Here is a 20,372-nt window from a genome sequence, read left to right as displayed (position 1 = left end):
GATCCCGCCCAATCGGAAAGCGACAGGAACGCCGCAGAGATAAGAAATGTAGAGGTGCAGCAGCGCCGGCTACTTGTGAGGCAGACTTCCCTATCAAATGTTCACGTTGGGAGAGAGAAAATGAAAGCGGCTGGTCAGAAGATGCTCTGCAAGAAATACCAAGAATAGAAGAATGGCAGGTGAAGATGCTGGATTTTTTGGAGCTGGCCGACCAGACGGGAAGAATCCGCGACCAGAAAGAAAAGAGGATTGGAAGAAATTTAAGGCATATCTAGCTAAATATTTAGTCGTTAAGAGTCGTCAACAGGCTCATCTCAGCTATCTGCCAATCTCCCATTCCCACCACCCTTCTGAGTAATACCCCTCCCCACCTTCTCACTATATAGAAGGATCTGGCAACTTCTGTTTCAGTGTATCTGAAGAAGTGTGCCTGCACACGAAAGCGCATACCAAGAACTAACTTAGTTGGGCTTTAAGGTGCTACTGGAAGGAATTTTTTTATTTTAGCTAAATATTGTGATAGAAGATAAAGAGAAAATTCTTGGCAATAATAAATAGGCTTAGGGGTAGAACAAGAACATCGGATAGTAAACTTTAAGGACTAGATTATTAATAAAGGAGAAGAGGTTAGTAAATGAAAGGAGTTAATATGATTAGAAATATGAATTTGGAGAACTGTTATACAGGTGATATAATGAGGTTCGGTTAGAGGAGATTCGAGGAAGTCAGTTATCAATGTCATGAGAATTAGGTAATTGAAGAAACATTTTTTCTTTGTATTTATTATTGTGCAATGTGTTTTTCTTTGTTGAGTGTTTTGTGAGGGTATTTTGGGGGTAAATGTCGAAAATCAATTAAAAATATTTGGGGTGGGGAGAGGAAGACGCCCCTGGCTGAAGCTGCGCCCGGGAGGCGGCGTCGGCAGCAGCAGCAGCAGCAGCAGCAGCTCCTCTCTCTACCCTTTTCCTATCTCTATGGGTGACGGCAGGAGGAGGACGTCCTTTCCTCCCCTCCTTTCCCCTTCTTAACCAATCAGCAAGCCGCCCGTGTCCGGCTGTTGGGCCGGGCGAGAGAGGGCGCGCGCGTCTTTTGCGTCCCGCCCGCGCGGTGCATCCCGGGAGGCGTAGTTCTCCTGGCCTGGCGCTCCTCCGCTCTCCGCGATGCTCCGGGCGACGCGGCTCTTCCTGGCGGCGGCGCTGGCCGTGCAGGCGGCGGCGGCGGCGGCGGCGGGAGGCAAGTACTCGCGGGAGGCCAACCAGGAGGCCAAGGCGGCGGCGCCGGCGCCCCCCGCCGAATTCCGCCTGGTCAAGCTGAGCCAGGTGTGGGCGAAGGCGCAGCGGGTGAGTCGGAAAGGGACCCCGGGAAACCCCCCCCCCGACGTCACGGGATCCGCCCTCGGAAGGGAGCCCCCCCCAGGACCCCCCCTGGAAATGCGGGGCTCCGACCTCGCCTGGGAAACCTCCAAGGAAGGGGAGGCCAGAAGGGGGGGGGGCGCTGCTTGATGGTTCTTGGGGGGCTCCCTTCCGACGCGAGGGGGTATCCCGTGACGTCGGGCTCTCCTTCTCGGGGGGTTTTCCAGCGGAGATCGTCCTGCTGAGATTCCTGCCCCCCCCCCGCTCTCCGACGTCACGGGATCCTGCCCCAGAGCGTCGGAAGGGAGCCCCCCCCCCCAAGAAGCATCTAGTCCAGCCCCTGGAAATGCGGGGCTCCGACCTCGCCTGGGAAACCTCCGAGGAAGGGGAGGCCGGCACCTTCCCGCCCTCGAAGGGGCGCGTTGCTTGTCTCTTTCGGGTTCTTCGCTATTTGTGAGCCGCTCTGGGGTTCGTTGGAACGGAAAGCGGCGCAGGAATGCAAAAGAAATCCGATTTCGTACTCAAAGTTACTCCTCACGTCGAGTCGGAGCCTCCATTCCCGTAACGAACCGTCCCACCCCCTCGGAGGGGCGGCTCCTGCTGGCCTCCATCGGGCCACTTGGCGGCTCCTTGGCGAGGCTCTGGAAGACCCCCCGCCTGCTGGGAAGGGTGCTGGGGGAGGGTCCGGCAACGTCTCCTGGATCCAGGCGGCCGAGGCCGGACGGGGCTGGCGCCCCGCTCGATGGCGGATCACTGGGTTAATCTTTAGCCGGATCCCGCCTGGACGGCGCCCGGAGGGGTTAATCTTCAGCCGCCCCACCGGCTGGTGGTCTCTCCAAGGTGCCTGGTCGCCCTCCGATGGACTGGCCTGGGGGTGAGGAGGCGCATTACAAGGGGGGCGAAAATCCAGTCTGAACAGGCGAGCAATGAGTAGGGTCCCTCCGTCGTTGTTTTTTAAAAGCCTGCATCTTTCTCGTCCATTTAGGGCAGGTCCAGTTGGGGGGTGATTTTGGCCAGAGGGCTTGTCAATGGGAGAGGGGGCAAGCAGGGAGGCAGCATCAAGGCAGTCTGGCCCCTTCCTCCATCTCCCCTGTCCCCCTCCCCACTGCCACAGCCAAAGACCTCCCCAGAAAGGACTCTTGTTCATGCTTTTTCCCACCCAAAGAATGGAGGAGACTCTTCATGGAGCAGATCTTCCCTCTAGGGAAGCTGAACACCACTTGAATTGGATTCTCAGTGCAACTGATTCAGACCCTCCTCTCCCCCCACCTCCCCAAATGCCTTCTGTTTTTGCAGCTCCACCTCTCTGCTGTTAAATTGGCAGAGCTACACAGCGATCTAAAAATTCAGGAGAAGGATGAGCTGAGCTGGAAGAAACTGAAGGCCGAAGGGCTGGATGAAGATGGAGAGAAGGAAGCCAAGCTCAGGCGCAACCTAAATGGTAAAGAACTGCTCTGTTCTGCAGACCCGGCTTTGGGTCACTGAGGCTTTTTAAAAGAAACCCCAAATAAATAGGAAAACCACCCCTTCCCATTAGAAGTCTGCATGCCTTAGCTGTCTAATGCATTCAGACAGGCTGTGGTGCAGTGATAATTGAGAACACTGTTGGCTGCAAACTCACTGATGCATCTGGTGTCAAGAGATCTAAGAGGCTGTGGGAGCAGCTTTCATTCATCTGGGTTCTTTGCATGGAAGCTCCCCTCTGAGTCACTGCAGAACTTCCTGCAAAGTGTTTTGCAATTTAACTGGCTCCGTCTTCTGCAAAAATTCCTGAGCATGAAAAGCTCTGCTGCAAACAGTGGCTCTTGTCGAGCTGGCTCCAAGCTGCTTCAAGGTCAGCTCTTGCCTGAGCTTCCTTTCTGCTAGGTTTTCCCAGGAGGAGGCAAATGTCCCGTTGTCTGTCTTGCTGGCTGCTTCTGGGCACAACAAACTGGCTTCCCAGGCTGCTAGGGGGGCCATTTGCCTGGGGAGACCTGTTTTGGTGTCTCCACCTACCGTTAGATGGAAGATACAAGAGCAGGATTTGGGGCAGTCCTAGTTGAGAAGCAGGGCAGTGTTCTGGGTGCAAATATCCTCCACTTTCAAGAAATTGCACTTTTTTGACCTTTCCTAAGCAGGAAGACCTCTTCAGGATGCCCTAACCATTGATGCTTGGTGGAAATATGGTCCTAAGACTGCCCTCGTGGTCCTGGGCAGGCATGCGTTGCTTTGCTGAGTCAGACCAAAGTCCCTTTAATCCAGGATTCTGTCTCCCATAATGGCACATTAGATGCCTGCGGGGGAAATGGACTGCCCCCTGGACAATGACCAGTGGTCCACTAAATTTGGCTTTGCTCGCCTCTGGCAAAGTGAACAAACAGGCCTATCTCAGCATTTTTTGGTCTTGCTTCTGACATACAAAAAAATTGGCGATGGCCTTTAAAATCCAACTCCCTCCAAGAGACCTGGTACCCCCAAGTTCATTATCAGTCAGAGAAGCATGAATGGAGGCAGGAGCAAGGAAGAAAGAAAGGCAGATCTTTATTTCTCTGTTGCAACAGAGTCCCTCCCCCCAGAACTTGCAAGGAGGTGAGGACCCAGAACAAAGGTGTGTAGCAACTTTCAAAGGCCTTATAAATTGCCCAGCCCCTTAGCCAAAGACCAGCCCAAAGCACCATGCACCACAAAACTGGGTTGCACATGTAACTCAGGCCAAGCTGAGAGCTCAGGTTTCTGCAACACATTTGCATGTCTGTCACTCAGAGATTTGAGCAATACCAGATCCTTGTTTTTTCTGGCATGCCAGAGCATCTATTGAAATGCTGCATACACAGGTACAGAATCTATTGACATAAGATTGGGTCCCATTCCTAACAAGATGTTTATTTATTAACAGGGCTTCAGACTTTCAAATATAAAGACTGCTGGCTGTGGAGGAATGGTTTTAGCAAGGACTTCACTTCCTTCTGTCTGTTTGGAAGTGGGTCTCACAGTCCAGCTGGAGGCTTAAGATGGCCTTGCTTTTGCTCTCTGAACTGTCTAATAATGCACTCAAATAAAGTGTCTGTTTTCCCAGAAAACATTTCTTAAATTTTTGAAGGGTGAAGGATCAGGTGTGGGTTTTTTTAGGGGGAGGGTTTCTTGCTATGTGTGTGTTCCTTGAAATTTGTGCGACCCTTCTGTTGCCCCTCCAGTGATTCTGGCCAAGTATGGAATGGATGGGAAGAAAGACGCGCAGTTGGGAGACACAAACTACGTCAAAGACAGCCTGGAGAACGATGTGCTCGATGATCCCCGGCTGGAGAAGCTCTGGAACAAGGTCTGCCTTTGAATGGGGGGGGGGGTCTTGTTGTGTCCACAATGTCAGCAGGTGCGTGGATCTAGCCCCTGAATTGCTAGTCTAATAGGAATGCCAGCACAGGGAGAAGCAAGCAGCAGTGGGGGGGGGGCATTAAACCCTAATGCTGTACCTGCAGATTTCCCCCCTGCAAATGCAGAGGCCCCTCCCCCCCCCGAAAGACTCGCATCTGATTCCAGAGCTTGGCTGTAGTGATAGATAGAGAAATAGATAGATAGATAGATAGATAGATAGATAGATAGATAGATAGATAGATATCAAGGGGAACCATCAGTTTTTGGAGCATTCTGCCCTCCCCTAATTCTGCCCTGAAGATGCCTCCCAGCCTAATTCTTGCAAGGGAAATTCATCTCTGACGGATAGTGACATTGGGAGACGCTGAATCCTTTAAGAAGGGGAGTGGGTCCATTAAAGGGGCACCCCCTATTTTCTGGTGACAGTTCCACTTCACACGTCTTCACTGATCAGTTACGTTCTTGCTGTTGGCTGTTCTGGGGAACTGAAGGCATCTGGCCTCGCCCCAGAATCAGGTGCCTCAAAACAGGATTTCCAGGGAGAGAAAATTTGTAGGACAAAGCAGCAGGACTCAAAGAAATTTTGTGTGCCCCACATTGCAGTCCAACACCTTCCAAAGCAGGATATTCCACAAAACGATGCATCCCTGCCCAGTTGGCAAAGTGTGGGATTACCCTTGATACTGAAAAATCTAGGTGTGAGGCTGCTCAGTCCCCCAGCTGGTCGGGCAGAGACCGCGGGTCCCTGCGGAATAAAGGAAGGATTCCAGCCACCAACCGGAGCAAATAGCTGTAGATCAAGGTTTATTGCGCAACAGGTTCAAAGAGGAATTTTGAACCCCGAGGATGGGGAGACGAGGACTTTTAGAACTTTCCCACCATATCCCAGAGTACAGTTCGTACAGCATCATTGCTACATCACTGACATATCACAAAAGGGAGGGGTAGACAGGGGTTACACTAGTTTAACCTTGGCAGACATGTCCAGACGAGTCCTTGGTACAAGATTAGCCTAAGCAGACATGGCAGGGCAAGACCCAGGTATAAGATTAGCATAGACAAATACCTCTGAAGTCCCACCACCCGAAGTACAAAAGAACTTCCTTTGCATGTCTGGCCCCTTGGCAAGTTTGGTGATGGGATTTGGCTTTCCTTGGCCAACAATCAGCTCCGCAATTGTCACCTCTGGGCACTTCCTGGAGTCCTTTTTCAAGGGGGAAATAGCTTTGGAATGGAGGAAACTGGCAAAGGAGTTGGTTTTATATTATTTTTAAAGCTAGGTAACTTCCCTGAGCTGTCAAGTTGAAAGGATACATTCAGGCATAATATTTGTAACATCTAACAATTTTAAAGATGTGCCCCCCCCCCATAATTTCCATAACACCCTCCTGCTACTGTTCTTCCTTGGATCTCTCTTCAAGGCCAAAACTTCAGGCAAGTTCACCGAGGAAGAGCTGGACAAGCTGTGGCGGGAATTCAGGCACCACAAAGAGAAAGTCCAGGACTACAACATCTTGCTGGAGACCGTCAGTCGGACGGAAGGTATTTGCACCCCTCCTGCCACCCCCTTTTTTGTAAATAATTTTTATTCATTTTTCATTAATACCACTCCAATTGATAGAATATCATATCTTCCCACATCAAAATACAAATAATAAAGCCAATCACACATTCCAAATTATATATTTTAATTAGACTTCCCGTGTTCTGGCTGGTCAAGAGAGATTTTTTTAGTTCTTGTTCCTGCTTTTTCTCTCTTGTTTATTCCCAATATCATAGTTCCGATCTTAATCCTTTATCTTATCAACCACTGGTGTGAGACTTTCACCTCCTGCCACTCCCTTGAGCCCCTTAGGTATTCCCACCCCTCACTTTGGGACAGGGTGGATTTGATTTAAATCAAATTGATTTAAATCATGATTTAAATCGCTAGTCAGTAAGACTTGATTTAAATTATTTTTTTTACGGAAAGACTCATTCTTGCATATTTACAAACAGATGAAGGTTTCATTTTTGGAATAATAAATTTTCAGAGTAGTTTTTACAGTTACTTCGAAAATTACTGATTTGAAATACATAGGCAGAGAATTATGAAATTATTGCGAGGTTTAATAAGTTAAGTGTTTATATTTGGACAACTTTTCTGCTGTGCTTTATTGGAAGGAGAAAAATAATCATTTCCTTAATAACAATTTAAACAATTTATTTAACTAAAATGATAACATTATAGCATATATATCCATGTTTATTAACTGATGTGGTTAAACAATTTTTTTAAAACACACACATACCTTAGACTGAGTTTTAGCACACATGAAAAACTTAAATCATTATTTCCTAATGAATAGCCTTTGGACTATAATGTAACTTAAAACAGAAAATTTTTAGAAATATTTTCCCTCCAAAAGCATTTTATTTTAAAAATCCGAATTAAATTTAAAAAATCAGTTGTTTTTTTTAAAAATCACCCATTCATTTTAATCTTCCCTGCTTTGGGAGCCTTCTCCCACCCGCGACTTCCTCCGGCTGATGGTGTTTTGCGTTTCGCCCTCCCAGACATCCACAAGAACATGATCTCCGGCCTGGAAGAGGAGGAGATTTCCCGCAAGCACGACCTGCTCCACCAGAAGCACTCCGAGCTCAAGGAGAAGCTGCACAGCATCAACCAGGGCTTTGAGCGGCTGCGCAGGGTCACTCACCAGGGCTATGATGACTCCAGCGGTAGGTCTCCCCCCCCCCGCTTGCACCTGCGAGTTATCTGGCCAGGTGGGTCTTGGCCAGGGGTCAGCAAACTTTTTCAGCAGGGGGGCCAGCCCACTGTCCCTCAGACTTTGCGGGGGGGACGGACTATATTTTGAAGAAGAAGAAAAAGAATAAATGTCTATGCCCCACAAATAACCCAGAGATGCATTTTAAATAAAAGCACACATTCTACTCATGTAAAAACACGCTGATTCCTGGACCATCCGCGGGCCGGATTTAGAATGCAGTTGGGTCGGATCCACTCAGCGTTGCCTTCACAAATTCCACAGCTGTTCTCTTGCCTTGGAGAAAGATCTGCTTTTGACACCCCCCCCCCCTGGCAGCCCTGTGTGATTCCAGGTGATCGTTGGGGGAACCGCTTGGGCGCCTGTGGGGAGCGGCATTTGGGCTGGCAGGGAGGCAGCAGGGAGGGTGGTTGTCAAGGCAACGGGGCAGGGAAGCCGATGTGCCTGGATGCTGTGGCTGGAAGTCGCAGGATGGGGGCTTGCAGGGGGCTGTGGGGCTTCTGTCTTGCTTGGGGGCTGCTTCTCTTTGGGGGCACCTGGCTGTCCACTATAGGAGCCAGCATCCTGGACCATGTGGGCCCCCTTTGGCCTGATCCTGATGCAGCCAGCCGCTCTCCTGAGGTTTTCCCTCTCTCACTCTTTGAACAATTGAAATAAGATGGCCAGAACTCCAGGAGCTTCTCAGCTGGAGTTTAATAGAGGGGAGATACGTTCTCTTTTCGTGCACAAGTATTTCCTGGGTGCAGAACAAATAGCAGTGAAGCCTTTTAGCAATCCAGCTGCCGCTGTTCGAGTTTCCACACAGAAATCTCCTTTGTCCCTCCAGAATTTGAGGAGCCCCGAGTGATTGACTTGTGGGATCTGGCAAAATCCACCAATTTCACAGAGAAAGAGCTGGAATCGCTTCGGGTATGTTGGCGTCAACCTCTCTGGTTTGGGGGCTTTTCTGGCCTAATTCTGATCATCCTCTTGGCCGAGAGGCAAATGCCTTCTTGCTTTAACATTTGGAGGGAGCAGGGGCTCCGGTTGGGTGCCTTGCGCTGCGTTAATCGGGAACAAAGCCTGGGATCTGGAAGAGCTGCGTTTGGAAGGGGCCCCAGACTGATTTGTAACAAATGCCTCCGTCTGAAAAATGCTTTGCGTTCCTTGCGGAAAAGATGGTCCTGGTGCTCTCTGTCCTTCCTTGGTTCTCTCTGGGTGGCTGAGGGTTCAAAGGATCATGTGTGTGTGTTTGGGGGGAGTGCTGTGACATGTGGGATGTGATCCATGAGAGGCAGTCAAGTACAACATTCCTTGCAATGCTAGAGAAGACACGCGAGGGAATGTTTGGTCCAGCCAGTCAAAACTTCCTCTTCCTTCTGGCTGGAGCATCCTTCCTTTTGCATGTGATAGAAGGTGGGCGTGACCTAACCTGTCCAGGTAACAAAAGGACGAGTCACGCAGCACACCTCTCTCTTTGTGACTTTCTTCTTCGTTTGACCGGCTTCTAGCTAGGACTGCTCTGCTAGCTCTCAGCTACCAGAAGCACTGTGATCATTCCCCCATATGGGGTAGATCCACATGTACATATTTGTAACTAAGTCTGCCTTCAGGAATCCAGCTGTGAACTGATGTAAGTAAACTTTTATTGACTTTGAATAAGATGGTGGCATCTTTATTCTTTTGAGGGATTCAAGGGAATTTACCAGGAACATACAATTCAATCTGAGACAGACTGAATTGTGTAATAGTGAAAGGCTCACACGAGCCTGCAACCAGCTATCTGCTGTGCATGTAAAAAGGGGAATGTAACTCTGCTAAGTAAAGGAACTTGCTAGCACAAGTTAAAGGTAAAGGGACCCCTGACCATTAGGTCCAGTCATGCCCGACTCTGGGGTTGCGGCGCTCATCTTGCTTTACTGGCCGAGGGAGCCGGCGTACAGCTTCCGGGTCACGTGGCCAGCATGACTAAGCCGCTTCTGGCGAACCAGAGCAGTGCATGGAAACACCACTTACCTTCCCGCCGGAGCGGTACCTATTTATCTACTTGCACGTTGACGTGCTTTCGAACTGCTAGGATGGCAGGAGCAGGGACCGAGCAACGGGAGCTCACCCCGTCGTTGTGGGGATTTGAACCGCCGACTTTCTGATCGGCAAGTCCTAGGCTCTGTGGTTTAACCCACAGCGCCACCCGCATCACTAGCAAGTTAGGAAGGATATTAACAAACAATATATCCTCTCCTGCCACCCTCAACATTCCCGCATGACATGGGTGTGCTCACCGTCCTTCCTTGGTTCTCTGGGTGGTTGAGGGTGCAAATGGTTGTGTGTGTTTGGGGGGTCGCTGTGACATGGGTGCTGAGGACCTCGAGGGCACGGGACGCCGCCATGCCCACCGGCGTATTTATCGTAAACCCCTTTGAGCTCTTTCAGCTACTGATAAAAGGAAGCGCTATCTCCTGCTTTTCTAGGAAGAGCTGAAACACTTTGAAGCGAAGGTGGAGAAGCACCACCATTACCAGAAGCAGCTGGAGATTTCGCACCAGAAGATGAGGCACATCGAAGGGATGGGAGACGAGGAGCATCTCAGCCGCAACAAGGAGAAGACGGCCATGCTGGAGGAGAAGACCAAGGAGCTGGGCTACAAGGTGCACAGGGGAGCCTCTGGGAGGGGAGGGGGTCCAGGAGCCCCCGTTCTTCACCCCCCCCTGCACATTCATCTGGGGGTGCTCTGTGGTCTCAGGGAGAGGCGGGAAATCTGAGCCTGCCTTGTTTGAGGGGAGACAGCGCTGGAGACGGAACGGGGTGTGAGCGCCTTCCTAAGGGATCTTCTTGTCTGCAAATGCGCAGGCGCTCCTGGTCCCAAGGCAATGTCCTTCCAGCACCCCAAGATCCTAAGAAGTGCTCCCCCCGATCCCCCCTCGACACCTCGCTGCTCTTCCTCAGACCCCCTTCCAGAACGGCTTTGGCCTCGCACTGCTTGCATGTGTCTGGGCAGGATTCCTTGGGGCAGCCGTATTCAAAGCAGCAGGAGCAAGCAGCTGTTTGGCTCTTGGCTGAGCTGCACCCAAACTGGCAAAACCTATTGGTGTTTCGCAACATTCTGACTAGTTGCAGGACCTTAGCCAGACCTAGCAGAGTAAACGCAGAATCCACGGAAGCAATTGGCGACTTGGCTGCAGACAGGATAGACGGAGCAGGAACCAGGAACTTGTAGTTGGGTGTTTATTATATACAGTGGACTACCGTATTTTTCGCTCTATAACACGCAGTTTTTTCCTCCTAGAAAGTAAGGGGAAATGTCTGTGTGTGTTATGGAGCGAATGCCTACGGATGGCAGGGGAATCCGCTGCAGTTTTGAGCAGTCCGTGGCTGTCTTTGAAACTGCAAAGCGGGTGTAAGCGGCTCCTGTCAGCCAGCCGAGCCGGGAAGGAGGGAGAGAAGCATAGCAGGGTTGGCTGCTTTAAAGCAACCCCGTGCTCTATGTCCCTGCCAGCAGTTTTTTGCTGTCCGATTTTGGATTAGCCACTGTAGGGGCTGTGTGTGTGTGTGTGCTTGAGCTATCGTTCTCCTCCTCCTGCTTCCTGTTCACTCTCCCAGCGCCCCAGCACTCTCCTGCGACTTTAGGATTGATACTCTCTGTGTGTATGTGAGAGAGAGGGGGGGGGATCGTTTTCCTTCTCTTGCTTCCCACTCCCAGCGCCCCTGCCTCTCCTGTGACTTTAGGATTGATACTCTGTGTGTCTCTGTGTGTGAGAGGCATCATTCTCCTTCTCTTGCTTCCCGTTCACTCCCCCAGCGCCCCTGCGACTTTAGGGCGACTTTAGCATGGATCCACATGGATCCTCAGGATTTTTGCATTGGGCTACCCCAAACTCACCATCAGATCACATGTCTGTGGCCACAGCATGAACCACAAAAATCATACATCCACTGTTTTGTTTAGAATTTTTTTTCTTGTTTTCCTCCTCTAAAAACTTGCGTGTTATGGTCTGGTGCGTGTTATAGAGCGAAAAATACGGTAGTTACAGGAACAGAAAAGAACACGGATCTTTGACTAGCTCTCTCATACATGACTCACAACTCCTACACTGACACTGAACCACAGAACTCCCAAACTCTCACATTCCAGTCAGTAGGCCATAAATCATCATTCCCGTGAGAGAGCTTGACCAATCAGGGAGGTGTCTCCATTCCTCTGTATCACCAGGCAGACTTACTCCTTCACATTGCCTTGGCTGTCTGCCAAACCCTAATTGACTCTGTGTGCGAAGCTGCACATATTCAGATTCCCAACAACCCATTATTTTACGCTGACATGCACCTGTCTCTTGTCTTCTCAGGTCAAGAAACATCTTCAGGACTTGTCCACCAGAATTTCCAGAGGCCTTCAGCACAATGAACTTTGAAACGTCCGTGTTCTCGTAGGATCTTTGTACAGTGATCAAAATCAGTATATATCCCGAGGTTTATATAATTAAAATTCTGGTGCAAATTGTCTTTGGTACAGTCGCCGCCTTCCTAGTTTCTCTCCTAATCCTTCATATCGGTGAATCTTTGAAGACTCTGGGCGTGCAGGCCTCCATGCACTGCAGAACAGAAGGCTCTGAAGTGAGAGAGGGGTGTGGAAGGAAAGGGAAGGTTTGCAGAAGTCACTTAACTGCTGGGAAGCACATTGGCAGGTGGGGAGGTTGCTAAAGATTTTCATGCACTGTGTTGATTTCTCCTCCTGAAGGAGCAAAATGTGGACATAGCCGTGAGCCCCTGAGCCTAGAAGAACCGTGATCATGTGTGCCTTTGCTATGGCACCTGCAAGGACCAAGTTGTTGTGTGTGCAAAGTGTGTGGTGCAAAGGACCCTGGAGAGACCGGCCAAATAGGCAGAATCCCCCTTCCTCCTTCCTCATCCTCCTCTTTCCTATAGCCAGCAGAGGAGGAGGAGAGGGTGCCTGTTGCTGCTGAGTCCATGTCCTGCTCTTCTCTTCAGGGTCCTCTGCCCCTCCTCACCAGCCGAGAGTGTAGGACAGACCTTTTCCTGTGAGAGTGAGCTGGCCGGCTCCTGGGGAAACTGAGGCTGCCTGTGGGGTGGTTTCCCTTGAGAGCATGTGGGGAACTGGGGGGAGTTGCACTGCTAGGAATGACACTGAGTAGCTTGGGCACTTTTGTTTAATTCTGTGTTTCTGTTACATTTTGCGAAATAAATGGTCCGACTGAAGTCTTGGTCTTGTAATGATTGCAGGAGCTTCGCTGCGCCGGAGTGCTTGCCGTTTTCTCTGGGCTTTCCATCTCCCAGCGGCTGACAGGATGACACAGTTGGGGGAGACAGGAAGGTGACTTGGGGGGGGGTCCTGGCCAGGGTCCCTGGATAGCCCCTCCCAGCAGGAAGCTGTGCTTTGAGGAGACCCCTGTGATGAAAATATTGGATCAAGGCTAGCTCAGTCAGGTACCTTTTAGCCAGACACATACTGAGCAGGGACTCAGTGTGGGATCCTAGTCCTGGTGTTCTAGCGATTTTTGCATTGATTAATTTGTTTTAGCATCTCTGTGGTTTTGATTACTGTATTTTTCCGGGTATAAGATGACCCCGATTTTGGGGGACTGAATTTAGAGAAAATGAGGCTCAAAATTGTTTAGCTTTTTTTAGGGGGAATTGCGCGCATGCTCCCTAGAGCACACACACCTCCCACAACGGCTGGGGGGGACTTGTGCGCCTGCTAACCAGCTGCCTGGCGGCGCACAGCTTCCCCCCCGCTATCCGTGTATAGGATGACCCCGGTTTTTTGACATGATTTTTGAGTCAAAAAACCTCGTCTAATACATGGGAAAATACAGTAGTTGCTCACTGCTGTGAATACACAGAAGGGTCTGAAATGGCCACAGTCTTGCTGGTGCAACAGAAGCCCATTTCTCCCCCAGTGCAAGGACATTTCTCTCTGTCTCCATCACTTGAATAGCAAAGTGGGCGGGGGGGGGGCAGACAAAGGCAGGGACGACAGCAGACCCATCTCCCCAGGGCCTATTTCTCTAGGCCATCCGCCCTGCAATGAATGGGAGCTGCTCGACAGCACCCTCCTTTTGCTTCGTGCAAGGGTGTGTGTGTGTGAGAGCCCGTGAAAAAGAGAGTCCGCCCTTCTTCACGCCTCTCCGGGTGGAGATGTTGTGGAAGACAGAAAAAGAAACCAGGCGAGAGGGCATCCTGGGGCACAGCCTTCTTGCCGGCTGCTCCACTGGGCTTCACTTCTGTTTAGTGTTCTTCAATAATTGAAAACTTAGAGGGGGAAAACCACTGCAGCCTCCCCCTCTTTACCTCTCAAGGCCTGGCTTCTGGCAGGCTTTTGGCTGTTCCTGCGCTGAAAAGCCAGGATTTGTGTGGGCTGCCTTGAGCAATTGCGGCCAGCCTGGCTCTGAGCCACACGTGTTTTCTTCTCTGCTGTCCTCTTGGCTTGGCCATTATTCCCCCCCCCCCCCCAGTTTAATATATTAATTGTATTTACTTAGGTCATATTTTTAGCCTGGTGTTCAGTTGTATTGATTTCCAAAGCAGAACACAATTGAATTACAATACAGTAGTACCTCAGGTTACATACACTTCAAGTTACAGACTCCGCTAACCCAGAAATAGTACCTCGGGTTAAGAACTTTGCTTCAGGATGAGAACAGAAATTGTGCTCCGGCGGCAGCAGGAGGCCCCATTAGCTAAAGTGGTGCTTCAGGTTAAGAATTTAATTCGTTCTGGAGGTCCGTTCTTAACCTGAAACTGTTCTTAACCTGAGGTACCACTTTAGGTAATGGGGCCTCCTGCTGCCGCCGGAGCACGATTTCTGTTCTCATCCTGAAGCAAAGTTCTTAACCTGAAGCACTATTTCTGGGTTAGCAGAGTCTGTAACCTGAAGTGTCTGTAACCCGAGGTACCACTGTAAGATCAAAAGCCAACATTAAGGAATGGATCTACGGTTCATCTTTCCGCCAGCAGGGAACAGCTTTAGCGACAAAGTTAGTTGAATTGCTTGGCCGTTTCTGAGTGGGAAGCAGGTTGCCCTGAAGATGCTGAGCTCTGCAGTCTCCCCCGGTCCTGGCGCAAGGGAGCCCCAACCCCCACCCCCGCTGAATGACTGGCGCATCCCTTGGCACAGAGAGGGCTGGATGCTTCTCTCAGATGCTGATCCCTGGGCTGAGGCCTGCGATGGGCGGGTGTTCATTTCATTTTTTATCACCCATGCAAATTGGCACCACCCTGCAAATGGTCATTTGCATTTTCCTCACCTGAAGTGCTTCCCATTTTCAGTTTGGTTTCTCAAAGCCCCCCCCCCACCTTGTTCAGACTGCCCCCCCCCGGACTAGAGTCTGGGCCCAGGAGGGGTTGCCTTGCCTTCTCCATCTGTTCTCCTCCCTTCCCACAAGGGGGATGTGGTGGGCGGCACATGTGCCCTCGTGCTGGGAGAAGAAGAGGAGGGTTTGCTCTCTCTTCAGAAAGCAGCTGCAGGTGGAAGCTGGAGGTGGCTGGGGCCCAGTGGCAGAGTTAGCTGCATGGGCACCCGGAGCAGGGGCTATGCATTGCACCTGCGGGGGGGGGGAGGTGATCTGCCACATGGGGGTGCGGCAATCCACAGTGGTGGTAGGATCCTCCGCAGCTGCAGAGGGGGCGGCACGATTCTCTGCACACAGCGCGATGGTACCAGGTCGCACCGCCACTCCCGGGGGCGATGGGGCAAGCCTCCGTGGGGTGCCTTTTTGTCACCCCCTCAGAGGTGGCACCCAGGGCAGACCACCGACCCCCTTTGTCCGCCAGTCCTGGGGCCGCCCTTGATTCAAGGTGATAAGATGCACCTGAGTCCAGAATCCAAGCCTGCCTGAAGATCCTTTCTGAAATCTGGGCCTGGGGGTGAGAAATATTACCTGCAAAGATCCACTGCCTACTCGGGGAGCCTTAACTGAAAGGGCTGCTTCTGTGATCACCACCCGCTCGGTCCTCTCCTCTTGTGAGTTTGGCACAGGCCCGGTTTTCCTGGGTGCGAGCTTCACCCCCACAGAGGAGGAGGCAGTGGTCAAGGCCGGGTTGTGGGATCTGCTGGCGCTGGCATCCGAGTCCCAGCTGCCTGGGCCCTTGGCAGGATGCACAGAACATCTTTAATCACACTCTCTGTGTATTTGCAGCCCTGCAATGGCTGCCCAGGGAGCCTCTGGATTCTGGGCTGCCGTTTAATTCTCTCCTCCTGATTTACTGTGCATGGGCTTCCTGTCAGACTTGGTTTGCTGGACTGCCAGAAGGAGCTCGCTTGCTTGCAGTGATGGATTGTCCCCCACCCACCGGGTGCTGTATGCGTCTGTGCGTGAGAGAGAGAGAGAGAGAGAGATGATCTACTTTGCCGCAGGGAAGGCTGCATTTGCTGCCAGCTCAGGGCCCAAGGGGGGCAGAGTCTGCTGCAGTTGGCCCCGGTCCAACCGGAGGGTTGCTTTGGCTGTGACACATCTCCCTCTTTCCAAGGAAGAAAAGCATAGACACCGTCCGGCCTGTGAGATTATTCTGCCGTAATTTCTTTACTAAAATACTTGTATACTGCTATGTCACTTTTTAAAAAAACCATAGCCCACTCAGCTGCATTTGTAAGAATTTGGTCTTTTAGTGTGGCAGCACCTGCACTTGGGGAACTCCCTGCCTATTGACATCAGGTGGGCGCCCTCCCTGTACTTTTCCTCGGCACCTGCTAAAAGCCTCCCACTGCCGCTGGGTGCTTCTGTTGTCTGGGATGGAAGAGCAGTCACTGCTGCCGCTTCCAGGGACCTGGTGAGGCCAGAGAGAGAGGGGGGGGGAGGCCAGGTCTCTGCCACAGCACAGCTGTTTTCTTTGTTTGGTAGACCAGAGACAAATGTCCTCCCAGGTGCTTGCTGGGCCCAGAGTTGGATGAGTCCCTGACCCCAGTTTCTGGCTCATTTACCGCCGTGCTTCTCCAATACTGACATAATCCCTGCAAAATGTACCTTATGCACAGAACTAACCAAGCCACATTCAAATATAAAACAAGTGCATTGCTTTATATTTCTTCTGTTCTTCCTCTTCACTGTCTGCCTGAAAGCGAACGTCCTGTTTTTAGCTTGCTGAGAGAATGTCAGGTTTGGTGGGGTAATTTCCCCGCCATCCTATCATCCAAACTTGTGTCCGTTGAATTCTTTGGTCCCTTTCATACACACCCAAAGCCTTTAAGCCGGCTGGTGTTGGAGAGGGAAGTGTCCTCTGTTATCCGCTCAGGGGAGGGGAAATGCTTCAAGGTGACGCAGGCCCCTTTTTTGTCCTCTTCACATGATTTCATCATCTTCGCACGCTAAAGTTAGCAGGAAGGTGTGAGGAGGAAGCCGTGGAACAACTGGGCGCTCCTGGGTTGCCGAACTAGTCAGGGCCGCCCAGGTTGGGTGGCTTGGGGAAAGCTACTCTGCCGAGACCCTCCGATGAATGCCCCATACCATGTCCTGCCTGGTAAAGGACCCCTGGACGGTTGAGTCCAGTGAAAGGCAACTCTGGCGTTGCGGCCCTCATCTCGCTTTCAGGCCGAGGGAGCCGGAGTTTGTCCACAGATCATGTGGCCAGCAGGACTAAACCTCTACTGACGCACGGAGGACTGTGACGAGTGCCAGAGCACACGGAAACGCCTTTTACATTCCCGCCACAGTGGTACCTATTTATCTACTTGCACTGGCGTGCTTTCGATCTGCTAGGTTGGCAGGAGCTGGGACAGAGCACTGGGAACTCACCCCGTTGCGGGGATTCGAACCGCCGACCTTCCGATCGGCAAGCCCAAGAGGCTCAGTGGTGTAGACCACAGCACCACCCGCATCCCTGCCTGGATCTGGTTCCCGTCAGAAGGAGGGCGCACCCTGCCCACTGGAACAGGCACAAGCCTCCTGCTTCCCAGAGCACAGCTGTATGTGGTTGCTCTCCCACCAGCCGTAGAATCTCTCCATCACTTAAATCCTACTCCACCCCCCTTGACCGCCGACTTTTTGCCCTTTTGTGGGGAGCAGGAGTGAGGGGTGCTTCTTCTCCAATTGCGGTGCGGTCTTCCTTTCTGCTGCTGCTGCACCTGCTGAATTCATACCTCCTCCCCCCTCCTCTCCCGAGCGTGTCTCCTGCATTAATGCCCCCCCTCCAGTATAATCAATTGATCCATTGATAGGTTACTTGATGGCTCCATTTTAATACAGTGGGTGCCCCCGATTACTTTGGCAGCAGATTTATTTTAAATAAAAAAATCAAAATACAAGTAGCTTATAAAAACTGCAGTTGACAGGCGGCTCCGTGGGAAAGGAGCTGTTTGAGGTGCGTGAGAGAGAAAGGGGAGGCCCTCTTGGAGGAGGAGAAAGGACCCAACAGAAGGCAGGAGGCTGAGTTACCCTTTAGAGATGTCTTTCTCCTTGCATGGAAAGAGGTGCGTTTGAATGCACAAATCAGCTGGAACCCATTTGGTTTAATTGACGTGTGCGCAGCTGCTCCTCCCAGAAGGAATAAATGTGGGCCTTTTCTGTTGCCAGGTTGGAATCCTGCAAATATTTGGATTCTGAAACGTCTTTTGCTCAGACTGGAAACAGCATTATTTAAAGGGCGAGTCCTACTCCCCTTCCCCAGACATTTTGGACCACAGGGGCTGATGGGAATTGTAGTTCAAAACATCTGGAAGTCACCAGGCTGACCCTGCATGTCGGGATCAAGCCCTGACCTGCATTCCTGCCTTTGCCCCTTCCCTCAACCCCTTCCCCCCCAGTTAACCCCTCCACCACCACCACCATGTGAAGTGATATGGCTGAAGGAGGCGGGGGGTTGCATTTCCCTTTATGGGAAGGCGAGGGGCTGATTTGCTAGACAATCTGAGAGCGATGATGTCTTTGTTAAGTGGGAAACATAATGTGAGAAAATAATCCAAGTCTACCTAAGACTCCTTGGATATCATAATTATTCTGGAATGTTATGCAGCCTTTGCCCTTATAGCTTCTAGAAATAAGGATGGTGACTTTTCACCCTGCTGAAATAGATATTTGGAAGTATAACTGCCAAATAAAATATCCTCTCCCACTTCTCTAAATCCATCCAACGCTCTGTTGCTTTTACTCCTCTCCAAGCAGCCACTGTCCTTTTTACCCTGGGGGGCTAGACCCCATAGCTCCCCTGGCTTTGCTCCTAAAGTAGGAGGCCGGCTGTGTGGAGCTGGCCTGAATGGTCCATCTAGCATCCATCTGCAGCAACGGCCTGGGGAGGTCCAGAGGTGGGGAAGGGCAGCCTGGAAAGGCATGGAAGGGCGGCAGGCAGCTCTCCTCTCTCCTTTGCCCCCCAGGATCTTGGAGGCAGACTCCCTGGGCTGTGGGGCTTCTAGCTTTTGCTCTGCTGCCAGTTGTGGCTGCTGGCCTGGGACAGGGAACATCTCCAGCCCTTCAGCTCCCTGACTTCACCCACAACTGCTGGCCTTGCTGGCTGCTGGGAATCAGAGTCCCTCAACGCCTAGAGCAGCGGTTCTCAACCTGTGGGTCCCCAGATGTTGTTGGACTACAACTCCCATCATCCCTGAGCTCTGGGGTGATGGGAGTTGTAGTCCAACATCATCTGGGGACCCATAGGTTGAGAACTGCTGGCCTAGAGGGACATGGCGTGGGGTCTTCTGCACTCCCACCAGCCAGGCACTTTCCAAGGCATAGGCAGGATGTTTGAGTGAGAGTGTTGCATGTGCGTAGCTCACTGTGCAGCCAAAGGCACCTTGGAGAGGGAAGGTGGAAGGCTTTGTGACACGCTTGGCAAAGAGGAGTGCCCAGCAGAAGGCAAGCGGGGGGCGGGGGACAGGGAACACTCCTGCTTGAGTCAGCCTCCTATGGCTACCCAGATCTGCTCCCCACAAGCCTTCCAGACCCCCAGAGGCGAATGCTGTGTGGGCAGCCCTGGGGGTCTGTTTCCAATGCTCCTCTTCCTCCTCCTCCTCCTCCCCAGTCTGCCAGGCTTTCCTCCCTCTCTCCTTTCTCCTGCCAAAACCAAGAATGAACTCCCTCCTAAAGGCTCCCCTGGGCACAGTTTGGGTCTTTCTGAAGGCAGCCAGGCTGAGGTGGAGAGGAAGCCATAATGCCCTGTGCCACCTGGTGGCTGGGCAGCAGGCGGGCAAGGGTCTTTAGCAAGCTGGACGGTCACATCCTGCCCCTCTGACTGAGCCAGCTCTGACTGGTACATTTCCAATGCCCACCTAGCCAGGTGCGCAGACGCTGACCTCCCATGAAAAGGGAAGCAGTTGAGAGAAAAGACACAAGAAACACCCTCAAAGCAAGCGGTGGTCCCACACCAGAGTGGCGCTCAGGGGGAGCGAGTGCCGTGCCCTCCCACTCCCTGCCAGTGGCCAAGGATGAGGGGAGCTGGGCACCTGGAAGCAGGGGGGGCCTGTCCCATTTTGCCACCTGAGGCATCAAGGGAACGTGCCGCCCTCTGCTCCCCACGCCCTGCCCACCCAACCGCTTCTGCCACATGATGTGCGGAGGAGAGCCTTCCGCAAAGCCTTGTTGCTTGTCTGCTCCCATTCTGGCAGTGGTGGAAGCAGCAGTGTGGGCAGGGGGCCGCCTCTGGTCCTTCTGCCACCCGAGGAGGCTGCTTCACCTGCCTCATGAGTGGGCCAGCTCCGTTGGGGAGGCACCCCTTTGGCCACCCCCAAGCAGGCTGCTCTTTCCTTCTTGTGGGGCAATCAGTGCCCAAAGGGCAGTGTGGGTCCCACCCACAAGCCCTGGCACATTCAGGAGCTCCTGCAAACCTTGCCCCACTCCTGTTTGGGGCTGCTTTGCCCCCTCGAGTCCTGATGCTGGGTTGCTCAGCACACAGCTGCCCCCCCTCCCATTCTCTTTCTGTGCTCTTCTTGCCCTGCTCCAGGCCTGTCCAGGATTAGAGGTCCGTTGGCACCGCTGGCATA

At 51.9% G+C, this 20,372-nt stretch overlaps 1 protein-coding gene across 1 annotated transcript; it reads left to right on the top strand.

The window, feature by feature from the left end:
- The first annotated feature begins 1,137 nt into the window (after positions 1–1,137).
- On the top strand, positions 1,138–12,664 carry LRPAP1 (LDL receptor related protein associated protein 1). The gene is made up of 8 exons (XM_082191696.1): positions 1,138–1,340; positions 2,649–2,793; positions 4,526–4,650; positions 6,125–6,245; positions 7,260–7,424; positions 8,298–8,380; positions 9,922–10,098; positions 11,794–12,664. Exons 1-8 carry the CDS (start codon positions 1,161–1,163, stop codon positions 11,857–11,859), a joined length of 1,062 nt encoding a protein of 353 aa, XP_082047822.1. The 5' UTR covers positions 1,138–1,160; the 3' UTR covers positions 11,860–12,664.
- The last annotated feature ends 7,708 nt before the right edge of the window (positions 12,665–20,372 follow it).

This window comes from Podarcis vaucheri (genome assembly GCF_965113315.1).
Source record: "Podarcis vaucheri genome assembly, chromosome: 11".
Classification (NCBI taxonomy): Eukaryota; Metazoa; Chordata; class Lepidosauria; order Squamata; family Lacertidae; genus Podarcis; species Podarcis vaucheri.
Note: the sequence above shows the minus strand (reverse complement) of the source record. Positions and strands in the feature narration are given on the sequence as shown.